We start from the raw sequence: 12,715 nt of genomic DNA, 5'->3' as shown, positions 1-12,715 counted from the left end.
CCAGGCAGCATCAAGCCGAGACACTTCATCAGGACTGGAAAGGAAGGGAGAAGATGTCCTCCTTCCCCTACCCCCAGCTTCTGACAAGCTAGAAGGTGATGGGTGAATCCAGCTGTGTGCGGGAGGGGGAGTGAAGTAAGTTGGGAGGTGATAAGTGGAAAGGCCAAGGGCTGGAGAAGGAATCTGATGGGAAAGGAGAGTGGATCATGGGAGAAAGGGAAGGAGGACCAGTTCATGTCTTTTTGTTAGACTTTTTTTGTTAAAATACTACTACAATAATGTCTCTGGTGCAATACAACTTTGACAGGTTTCTGTATTGGAAACCACATAGATGCTGTGGGAAGGGGAGTTGCTTTTGATTTGCATTTGGAGTTTATTGCTGCTTTATCACTTCAGTTGAAAGATACATGTGAGCTCGCTGTTCAATCTGTAAAAATGGAGACATTATCAAGCCTCTGTCACAGAAATGAATGTTGACCAAATTCTGTGATGAGCTGGCCTCCATTTTAAAAAGTAACTTTATTCAGAGTTTATAATCTATGCTGTGTTCCTGACATTTTATATTGCAGTGGAAAGCAATTCTGTGTATATGAAAAGTACCATTGTTTTGATATGGTTAGGAAAAAGTAGTTCTAAAATGTTTTTTTTTCCTTTCTAAAGCAATAAAGCATGATTGTTAACCAGATGTTTGTACAATATAACGAGTGATAATTTTGATCCTGTTTCTGAATGTTCTGTGTTCTGCTTTCAGCAGTTGAAACATCTACAAGGAAACGGGGAAAAGTAAATGCATGAGCTTAAATCAAAGCTCTAAGGCTTTGTATTCCCTCAATGTGATGAGAGTACAATATCAAGACGACCAGGAAAGAACATCTGAAGAAGAGCTTATGCCTTGGTTTACTGACCAGCCGCATGAATTTGTGGTGAAGCCCACTGAGAGCGCGATAATGAAAACATCTGGTGTCAAAGATGACGTGAGCTCGACGCTTGATTTTTCTGATGCAAAAAATTCATTTGAACACCACTGCTCAATTTGTGATCAATACTTTCCTTTTAGTAATGTCTTGGCACAGCATATGAGCATGCATACAACTAAAAAGCCATTTGAACATCCCTTCTGTGACCATAAAGCTTCTCAGAAAGCCCATTTGAAAATTCACCTTCGAAAGCACAAACTAGACCATTTACAACAGGGGAAAAAAACTGGAAGGAGTAAGGCCAATTTGTCCCCTATAAGTTTTGATATCACAAATACAATGTCTGATGGTATCACTCCCAGTGACCCAGATGTGACTGAGATTAATGTTAAACCAGTAAATGGTGTTACTCTGTCCCTTGAGAGCTTGGAAGGAAAGGTAATCCAAGCTGAAGAGTGCCCACCGTTCCCATGTATGTTCTGTAATAAAGGCTTTCAACACTTAGAAGACCTCCATCAGCACGTGCTAATTCAGCACAAGCCCACACTCTGCGAGCCAACAGTCCTCCGAGTTGAGGAAGGCTTGAGCCCTGTTGAAGAGGGGCCCATTGCTATAAGCTCACCAGAGCAAGAGGCAAATGATGAAAATGATGACAGTGAGCTGAGCTGTAAAGTTTGTGGACTGTCCTGTGAGAGTGTTTTGAATCTGGAAACTCACATGAGGAAACACAAGGATTCGTTCACCTATGGCTGTAATGTATGTGGCCGGCGTTTTAAAGAGCCTTGGTTTCTGAAGAACCACATGCGGACCCATTCAAGTAAAGCCAGGGGGAAATCTCAGCAGGACTTGGAAGGTCCTGCGACGATCAATAACGTTGCTATGCAGGAACAAATATTGGGAAATGTCGTTTCTCCCTACAAAATGTGTATGGTATGTGGGTTTCTTTTCCCTAACAAAGACAGCTTAAAGGAACATAGCAAAGTTCACAACAAAGATTTGACCGATCAAATGGATGATTACTCCTTAAAACAGGAACTTGTGGTGTCACAGGAGGGATTCCTACAGATGCTAAACCTAAGCCCCTTCTCGTCACAAAGTTGCAACAAATCTGTGAAACTGGGAAAATGGATACCTGAGCTTGATCCCTTCAATACCTATCAAGCTTGGCAGCTGGCCACTAAGGGAAAAGTGGCAGTAGGCCGAGAGAATGTGAAAGATCCAGGGCAAATAGCAAACTCGGAAAATGAGGAGGAATCCTCTGACAAAGAGGATTCCAGTGAACAGTGGACCATCGATAAAAGCAATCATGGTACGACCTTTGAGAACCTTGAAAAATCCAAGATCAAACACAACAGCGTCGGCCAGAATGGGTCTCCTCCAATGGGAGAAGTGGATGTTGATCCAAAATTAACTCAGAACAAGCATAAACCAACCAACTGCGCAGTGTGTGGAAAGATTTTTAGAACATATCATCAATTAGTGCTGCACTCCAGGGTACACAGGAAAGGCAGGAAAAGTGTGGAGGCTCCACCAAGTTCAGCTGATGGCAGTGAACCTGGCAGTCAGCCCATAGACTCTATCACAGCAGCAGAAGATCGCAGTCCAGGGACCGATAAGCCCGAGGAGGGCTCTGAGGAGGGTTCAGAAGATGGAGTGCTCGGTGAAGGACTTTCATCAGGTATGTGGTGGTTATAAGCCCATTGGACGTCGGTTTCTTGTTTATCTTCTGTTGTAAACAATTTTTAAAAACTTTTAAGTCACTTGGTCACAGACACAATCAATGTAAACATTTGCCACAGTCCCTCTAAGATTTTGTTTTGGTATTGCTTTTGTCAAATGCTTTAAAAACTTAAAACTTGCCTGACCCCTTTCCCATAAGTGTCAGGACACACCAGGATAAGGAATGGGACTAGAAGTTCTAGATCAACTTTGGAGATTGCAAAATAGCAAGGTAATGGTACGTTCAGTGCTACTAGAGAACCATTGATGTAGCTTGAGTGCAGAGCATTAAAAAGTAAAATAAACGAGGCAGTGAACTCACGGGATAGAGAGACAGGTGTGTATTGTGTATGGATAGGAGGGATGAAGGTAAAATTTGGAGTAGGTCAGTTCGTGAAGTTGGGAATATTGAATCAGTGTCTTTTTATGGGAATGAGTTGCTTCTAGGTAACCTGTAATCAGGGCATGGAAGGTCACTTGGAGGTTCTGTGCCTTGGATGGAGAGTGAACGTGATGTTGCCGAAGTAACCGTTGTCATCAATAATAAAATAACTGGGCCCAGAACACAAGCACTCGTAGGACTCAAGCATTCTTTTTGTTTTACTTGTGCATGAGGAGAACATCGTGGACGCTGTTCTGGTCTGAACAGAAAGCTGCTATTTTTATACAGAGTTGACTTGTTGTGAATTTTGATCATTGTAGATTACATATATTCGAATTGCTTCCTTGCAAGATCAATCGCCATTCACAGTAGAGGTGTCAATTGAAACCTTGAGCTTTTTTGAAGTTAGTACAGACAATAGAGCATTAGTTATTGCACATGTTTCACGGCTCTCCATTAATCTTATCTCATCTTTCTCAGGAAACCCTCCCACCGCATTGTGCAAGGTGGATGGTCCCCAACCACCGGGCCGCGGACCGGAACCGGGCAGCAAACCATGTGCTACCGGGCCACGAGGAAACGATATGAGTCAGCTGCACCATTCCTCATTCCCTGTCACGCACTGTTGAACTTGAACATAGGGTTGCCAACTGTCCCGTATTTGCTGGGACATCCCGTATATTGGGCTAAATTGGTTTGTCCCGTATTTTCCCCCCGCTAAGGAAGAGCATTCCTATGAAACCTTCCGTGTCGAAATGGCGTGAAGCGAAGAAGCAATTACCATTAATTTATATGGGAAAAATTTTTGAGAGTTCCCAGACCCAAAAAATAACCTAACAGATCATACCAAATAACACATAAAACCTAAAATAACACTAGCATATTGTAAAAGCAGGAATGATATGATAAATACACAGCCTATATAAAGTAGAAATTATGTATGTAAAGTATAGTCGGGAAGATGAAGGCAAAACCGATTTGTGGGGGAAAAATCGACACGTACGTGCATGCGCACATCACGTGCATGTCAGGCATGCGCACACACGTGGCCACACAAGGCTTCATGGTCATGGTAGTCTTTCCTGGGGTAAATGTCCTGGGTTTTGACTGCTACTTTTGTCCCTTATTTGGGAGTGAGAAAGTTGGCAACTCTAACTGTAAAAGATATGTTGAGGCGAGTTTAACCCTCCTTGAACACCCCCCCCCCCCCCCCCCCGGGTTGGCTGGTCCACAAGAATATTATCAATATTAAACCAGTCCGCGGTGCAAAACAGGTTGGGGACCCCTGCCTTAGGAAGACCTTTCTGGAAAAATCTCATTGCAGATACCGCACTTGTCTGGTTGGAGTACGCACTGCCACAGTAAACCCAGCCTATCTCATCTGTAGTAAGCAGAGGTGTCTCCAGCTGTCTCACTTCAAAGGTCTCACTCAACTAAAACTGCCACAGGCTATCCTTCCCTTGCTGCAACTTTCAGACTGGGGGAGTAGGGCGATGGGACAGGCGTGGGGGGGTAGAGCGATGGGACAGGTCATGGGCTCACTGAGTTGAGGATCTCGTGATGCGTTGAGTGCTTATCAATGAGTCAGTGTGGCCTGTGATTAACAGAATGCCTGCATATGCTGGAAATCTGAAATAATAACAGAATACTGGAAGTGCTCAACAGACCAGACAACTGTAGAAAGAGGAGTTCAGATTTTCAAGTCACTGCTGCCTGAGATCAATTTCTAAACGTGTGATGCGAAATATCCAGACAGATTCTAGATTTGACAAACATACTATTGAAATAGTGTTCACATTAAAAAAAATTGTTATGGAGTTATTCCCAAAAACAAATTTAAAAAGATAAATCATTTTGTGGTTAAATTTCTAGGCCATGGTTTCTTAACAGAAATGTGCCATCTAGTTCTCTTGGATCATTGCATGAATTAAAGGGGACAACATGTGGAACTTACTGTATTATTTTGTATGTGAAAGGTCAGTTTTTGGGCTACGCAAATTTTATTTAAGTGGTTGTTATATTTGAGCCCCCTTCTACCAGCACCTGTTTTAGAGCAATTTCTTTTAAGCATTTTTAGGGCATGTTGTGGTTTTTACTGTTCAGCTAATCTTCATTAAAATTCAAGCCCTACTGAATGAATAAAATGAATCATAGTCCATTATAGATTTTAATTATGTTTTTTTAAAAAGTATATTAAGCTTCCTTAAACCAAATTGTCAAAGACGATAAGGGAAGAGAAAACAAAATTATCTATTACAGAACATTTTTGCAGATCAGTTGCAAATGTTCGAACTGCACACGGATGTATCATTATTACTGCTTCTACTAATGGCATATCCCCATTAAAACTCAATAGTACAGTGTGTTATTTTGATATCTTTTGAAATATAAGAATACATGAAAGCACAGACAGAGGCAGTTCTCTCAATTGCCTTGAACGTGTTACAGATTAATAAGTGAACCAAGTGAGTAAGATGTATAAATTTTTCACTTCTGGCTCCACAAATATGCGCACAAGGTCTGTATTACGGAGTTTCCTACCTGGTGCTTATTGGAAGAAAGGGACTGAATAAATGAGCCTGGAAGCAATACAAATATCTTTACCTCCTTGTTTTCATCTCTTTGCCAGTGAAGGAATTGTGAAGTTGAGCTACCTTTTCTGAATGACTACTGTACAAATTGTTGTGCATAATGTAAAATTGTTCCCCATTTTAGAACTTCAGAAAATTGCGTTCATGTGGCAGTATCAGATGAGTGTAATGTAATCATCTCCAAAATGCCTTTTTTTAAAAATCGCTTCCGTGACACAGAATGCCAAACAATACGTCAGCTTTAAACAAAACAACAATGCACTGTGCTACGTGATTGTAGTTTGAATAATTACCTGTATCTTGTTAACATTACTCTTGATGGCCCACTGCTTGGATTGAAATGAACTGTTTAGAATTGGCTTGTATTTTATTACTAATATTATTGACCAACTCATTCCTCAACCTTTTTATATAGGGGCCTGCTGAAGGCAGAGTTGATGATTATAGCTGCTATTAATGATGGTTCATCTAATGGTATGTCTACAAGGTCTACATAGTTTCCATTTATATAGTACATTTAACATAGCAATTAAATTGCCTGAGTAGTTCAGATTATTAGCTAATGCTCAGTCTGCTGCATTATAGTCAGTAAAGCAATATCTAGAGATCACGAAGAATGAGGGGATTGGCAGCAGATGAGCTGATTTGAAGGAGGGATTTTGAGGTATGCTTTGTAGGAAAGAGTTGGAGGCTTTGGAAGAGATTTCAGGACTTGGCAAACATGGCTGCCAATGATTGAGCAGTTAGGCAAGAGAGCAGAAACTGAGTCACTCTGATCTCAGTGTTCGCAGGGCTGGAGGTGATTAAAGTGGAAGTGGAGAATGTCCATGCCAGAAATTGAAATCCCAGAATGGGAATTTATCAGATTAATGTTTTCTTAAAACGAAGTCACAATGTATCAGTACAGATGCCTGAATGATATTTAGTGCACGTGCAACCCTGGCACAGATGTATCTGTGTAGAAAAGGTATGGGGGGGGGGGAACGATGAGGGAAGGGAGAGAATGACTTTGAGGTAAAGACAGGCCAAGACTATATAATAGTAATTGTCGGAATATAATGAAAGGGAAGAATGAGAGTTTTAGCAGCCAGTGAACTGAGACAGGCCAGGGCCGGTGTCACAGTGGACAAATGGAATATTCGATTTTAATGATGTCACAACAATGGAAATTTGAAACTGAACAAAGATGACTGGGGTTTTGTCATTGCAATGCTCAAATCCCCCGTCATCCAAACTCAAGGATTAGGGTTTTGTGCAACTACAAAAGAGAAAAAGTTGGTCACTAGGGAACTGATTTAGGGATGAGGTTTGATAGGGAGGCTGCCTGCTTGTGGATATCTTCATTTTGAAGGAAAGGCTGTCAGTGGACACCAGTGGTAAGAAAGCAGGCTTGGGAGAAGACATTGCAGGCCAACAGCCTCCAGCATTGATGTGAGGGAGATGCGGGTCAGGTGAATACAACCCAAAGCAGTTAGATAACACCGTGCTAGTTAGGGAGGCAAAGGCTGTTGGCAACCTTTGAGAAATCGTTGTTTTTTTGCGTGCTGGTTGGACGGATTCAAGCATAGGTACAGTGGTGTAGTCCCTACTGTGTTCATTCTCTCCACTGAAAATCATAACTAGCTAGATAAATATTCTGGGGATTTAAAACTAGTTTCACTTTTTCCCCTGAATTGCCAGTCCTGTTGATGTGTTCCTTTCTGTTTATATTTTAACTTAATTGCATTTGATCAACTTTAAATTTAAAAGGTTTAAATGTGTGCATATCCTTGTTTAAAGGGTTCTTGGTTGGCCAATCTACCATGATAAAATCTAAAATTTGAATGCCCTTTTATTCTTTCAACATTCAATCTGATAACTCTAAATTTATAAATTGTTGTAAATTTTTGAGATTATGGTACAATTGCACCATCTAGTGGTCAACTATTTTATTACAGCAGAATTATTTTTGGCTCACCAAACTGTTGATATATCCAGAATTGCATGGGTCATTACAATACTTCTATTAATAAAATAGCTTTCAACTGAATAAAAGTTTCAATGATATTTGTCACTGGGAAGATTGGAAACCAATATAGCTGACCTGTCCTGATATTTCCTTCCTTTCAGCATGATTTTTTTTAAGGAGTCATTTACATTTGCAGAATTTAATATATCTATTATTTTCTCTCCTTGACTTGCAGTCTTTAATGAATAGACAATGCATTTATGTGCTCCTGCCTCAATCAGAAATACCTCGATATAAAACAGCATTATTACTATGCTGAGTGTTTTGGGACTGAGAGAGAATGTGTTTTCATCTACAATACCTGTGAAATTGCTCTACAATGCTAGTTTTATAGCTTTTATATTTCCAATTGTAGCAAGAGTATTTCAATACTTGTCCTTTAGCTGAGATAGAGCTTCAGGGGATTTTCAGAGTAAACAATTGATTCAATTTATTGCAAAATGTGTAAAAGTGGTTTTGGTGATGCATCAAATGTCATGATCAGCACTCCAGTGGCAACACAACAGTGGCTTAAAGAATTAAACTACTAGTTTTGATAATGCTTCGGTGATGATGTTAAGAAAAAACTTCAGAACTGTGTACAGATCCATCTAGTTGCCACAGATTGCAACTGCAACTTTGATATGATTATAATGTATGATTTATAATTTTTATAATTTTTGTTTGTATCCCTGCATTTATTTGCTCAGAGCCCTAGGCTAACTATGAACAGTCTAGTATCCCTGCAATTTACAATGTCAAATGTAATTCCAATAGTGGCAACTTTGATAGCTTTCTTTATTGTAGCTACAGCCCCTCCACTTGTTAGGTTTACTTTCACTGTGGGGCGATAACTCTGATGCCCATGGTTACAATTCTATTCCCGTTGAGCTGAACAGTTTTCGATTTGACATATCATCACGCTGCTGCCAATGCTAATATGGTACAGTATTCCCAAAACTGAACCATCCTCTGATTAACAATCGAGAGTGGGGCATTGGGATATAGTGCATCTTCAACAGCATCTAGGCTATAACTGATGTTTCACAGAGACTTGTCTTCAGAAAACCTTTGATTAGGAAATAAGGCTGGAGGCACAGTTTCTCTGTTAAAGTTAGGGTATCTGACAGATTTGGACTATGTTTATTCAGAGATTTTTAAAAAAAAAAGTAGTTAAATCACATCTAAATTATGACTTTTATTTAAAAATACAGTACAAAATAGCATAGTACAGATAGTCCAATATGACCCACCTCATGCTGGCTGTCTATGCTAATCCCATTAGTCCTGTATCCCTCTGACTTTTCAATATAATTATGTGCTCAAATTCCTTTTTTAAAAACTCCCTCTGGCAGATCGTTGCAGATATTCACAACACTGAGTAGAAAATCTTGTGGCTCAGATCTCCTTTAAACTTCTTTAAACTTGGTCTCCTAGTTCTAGATTCCTCTGTGAAATGAAGACTCTATTTTCTCTATCCATACTCCTCATAATTTTATAGACCTCTATAAATTCACCCATCAGCTGCTTACATTCCAATGAGAATAAACCCGACCTATCCAATTTCCTTGTAACTTCAACCTTTATTTCCAGGCAGTATTCTGGTGAATCTCTTCTGCACTCTCTCTGTTGCTACCACATCATTCCTAGAGTGGGGTGACAGAATTACACACAATATTCCAGGCATTGATCTCCAAATTTGCCTTGGGTTACAAAGGCAAGTGCTTTTTTCCCTCGTCCATTCACCCACAGAGCCAGTTCCAGAGAGTTATGGGTCTGCACTCCGAAATAATTCTGTCCACCAAAACTCCCATGGTCCCTACCTTTTGCTTAATGTGTACTTCCAGAATCTGTCCTCAAGTGCATTACCTCAGACTTAGCTGAATTAAGTTCCACTCATTAAACTTTCCACTCATTAAATCAGTGCCTCATTAAACTTTTCAGTGATCTATGTCCCACTGCAGCCTTGAAGAACCTTCTTTGCTATCTGCAACTTCAATTCTCATGTCGTCTCTGATGTTCCCTGCATTCTCATTCAAATCAACTCAGTTCCCTTGTGCCTTAACGTTCTGGACCAGACTACTATGTGGGAACTTAAAAGCTTTTCTGCATCAAATAGTTTCAAAAATAATAAAATAATTAGACTTTTGCACTTCACTTTCCCCACAGCATCATTAATCTCATCGAATGAATTGAGTTGCTATTGATACTGCTGTTCTGGTGTAAATCTGATAGCTGGACGTGATGTGCGATTGGGAGATCAGGAATGGACAAGAGTGACTGGTGCGCTGGTAGTGCATCAACTCATGTGGGACACTTGCAGTTCACTTCAGTACTGCCAACCTGTTGCAAATAAATTCCAGATCTGGGTTACACTACTCAGTTCACTGCTACAGTTTGGCTCATTTGGGATTATGAACTTTGCTGGCATAGGTCTTAATCCATTATAGTGTGGGTCGCAAGACTAAAAGAGGAAATGACACTCAGATCATCAATGTATAAAAAGGATGATCCATGTACAAATTAAGCATATAAGCAAGTTGCATTTCAGAGTGAAAATGTACACTCTAAAATGTGTTTAAACTTTCTCGGGACCGTGTCCTATCTAGTTCATATCATGTGTTTAAACTTTAAGTAGATGACTTTTGGTAACATTGGTACATTATAATAGTTCATATCACTTGCTTTTTTTGAGCTATATTACCCTGATGTAGTTTGATTTTAGGGATCGATCAACAGTGGTCATTTGCAAGGTTTCTTAATTTGTAAAGTGTACACAAAGGTTCCAAATCTAGATGACCCTACTCAGTTCACTGCTGCACCACGTCGTTTCCCCTGTCGTTTTACTGAAACTCGCTTACGGAACACAAGCGCTTTGACTTGTTTTGGCAATATGTTTGCAACAGGAGGTAGTAGAAACAAAGTCCGTGGTGAAAGTGTGTATCTTTGCATTTGATCACCCTATGCAGTTGCAGTTAGGTTTTGTGTAAAACTATTACATCTCCAAGATTAAGGATGGCACAATTCAACAGCAGATAATGTTGCCGCCTGGAGTCCAGTGATCCAAGTTGGGTCTTAAGCTCTGTGACTGTCGGTGTGGAGTTTTTAAATGTTCTCCTGGTGTCTGAGTGGATTTTCCTCCCATGTCCCGAAGACATGCCTGATGGTATAGAGAAATAAGCAGGGGAATGTGATTGCTCTGAGCTTGGTTAGATTGTGGGCAAATGGCTTCCTACTGTAGTAAGGGAATATGGGAATTGAAACACTTTGTAGTATATTTCCAATACTTTTTAAAATTAGGTCAGTCAAACATCTTTTTTGCACATCGGCTATCCTCGTAAATGCAGGTAAAGATATTTACACTTTGTGAATAATTTGAGAGGAATGATGGACTTTTAAACCTTTTTCCCCCCAGATCGGAGTGAGGATGGCTCAGAACGAGGAAGAAGCAGAGAGTCTGGCTCATCTGGTGAATGCAGTTACTGTGGAAAGTCTTTTCGTTCAAACTATTACCTCAATATTCATCTCAGGATTCATACAGGTGTGCCTGCATTTCCTGGTGAAGGCTTGTTACAGTGCTACAGGGGAAAATTGGGTTAGAACCATCATGAGTTGAGACCTACTAAAGCATTTAAGTTGTTAAAAGAGAGGTCTTTGTGGTCAGATTGCCTTTGTCATTCTACCACCACCAATCTACTTGTTTTTTTTCACTTCCTGCCTGTGTTATTGTTCACTGCTGTATACGAGGAATGTTTCAAACATGCAGGATAAAGCCTGCAACCAGTGGGACTACACTTACTGCTATGTTGCTATTGCAAAGGGCGGAATTTGGTGAGATGTTTTATTTTGCTGTCAAGCAGTACCATCACTCTTTACATTGGTGATCCAGTCCCTCTTCACACCATCACTTAACCCATCCTTTCTGGAAGTCTGTTTCACATATCCTGTTTTCCTGTTAGTTAACAATAGCATAATCTTGGTTCTTGTGCAATCCGGGTATATTACGATTGAGGAACGTGTTTGCAGACTGGATATTGAACTTTTTACTGTTGGACTTCGGCCACATTCCACCATGATACAATACTGGCAGCACGGGAAGTCGTTCCTGCCTGTGGCCATCGAACGTGCAGCTCCTCCCGTGGAGGGTCAGACACCCTGAGCCAATAGACTGGTCCTGGACTTATTTTCCATCTGGCATAGTTTGCATTTTGTTGTTTGATTGTTGGAGTTTTTTGTATTGCTATATTTACGCTCTATTCTTGGTTGGTGCGGCTGTAACGAAACCAAATTTCCCTCGAGATTAATAAAGTATATCTATCTATCTATCTAATTAAAGCCTAAAAAGGGCACCTATGAGCACCTTCCCAAAAAAATTATCTTCTCTTTCACACACATGCTCCATAATTGGGAGTTCAATTTAAATTGAATTGCCCCTTCTGCAACCTATACAACTTGCTTTATTGGCCAGGTGCTTACAATGTATTTTCCATTATATAGTGTCCTGTTTTAACCTTTTGGACTTTAAGTACAATGACCAAAAAAAACTTTTGTACTGTGCATATTTATTGCAACATTCCTATAATTCATATTCTCCCATTGGTCAAATTTAAGTCCATTGGACTTCTCCCAATCTATGTACTTAATGGTAGCATAGCGGCTGCCACAGTTTTCAGTACCAGTGATCCGGGTTCAGTTCCTGCCACTGTCTGTTAAGAGGTTTCCTCCGGGTGCTCCTGCTTCCTACTAATTGGGTCAGTGTGAATTGTCCCATGATAAGGCGGTGGTTTTATTGGGGGTTTCTGGGGGGCACAGCTCAAGGGGCCGGAAGGGCTGCATCCCAATCAATCGTTAAAGTAAATAAATAACCCAGATCTTTATGGCAGTAATTAAGGGTTTATTAACTTTTGATGGTACCTGATTATTTGCATGATTTATTCTATGTCTATCTAGTTAACAATTCACCTTGCCATTCTACTTCTGACTTGTTGGCATTATATCACTGTATTCAATTTGATACATTAATTAAAATTCAGTACTTCCAAGCGGTCAGAATTGTTAGCTGAAAAATAGGATGTATATTTCCTGGACTTGGAATTTTCCTCTTTTCCCCACATCACCC

The 12,715-nt window shown here is 40.2% G+C and overlaps 1 protein-coding gene across 7 annotated transcripts in view; it reads left to right on the top strand.

Annotated features, from left to right (window-relative positions):
• Nucleotides 1–12,715, top strand: part of znf217 (zinc finger protein 217) — a 62,825-nt gene that overhangs the window by 33,419 nt on the left and 16,691 nt on the right. For 4 of the 7 annotated variants that reach the window (XM_072239825.1, XM_072239803.1, XM_072239819.1 and 1 more), the window contains exons 2-3: nucleotides 752–2,595; nucleotides 11,012–11,137. In XM_072239825.1, the coding sequence (XP_072095926.1) occupies nucleotides 792–2,595; nucleotides 11,012–11,137 (1,930 nt within the window). In that variant the 5' untranslated portion in view covers nucleotides 752–791. The remainder of the gene's footprint in view (nucleotides 1–751; nucleotides 2,596–11,011; nucleotides 11,138–12,715) is intronic. The other 3 variants (XM_072239842.1, XM_072239834.1, XM_072239812.1) reach the window with 1 other exon arrangement.

The sequence above is a fragment of the Mobula birostris genome, chromosome 2, assembly GCF_030028105.1.
Source record: "Mobula birostris isolate sMobBir1 chromosome 2, sMobBir1.hap1, whole genome shotgun sequence".
NCBI classification, from domain to species: domain Eukaryota; kingdom Metazoa; phylum Chordata; class Chondrichthyes; order Myliobatiformes; family Myliobatidae; genus Mobula; species Mobula birostris.
Note: the sequence above shows the minus strand (reverse complement) of the source record. Positions and strands in the feature narration are given on the sequence as shown.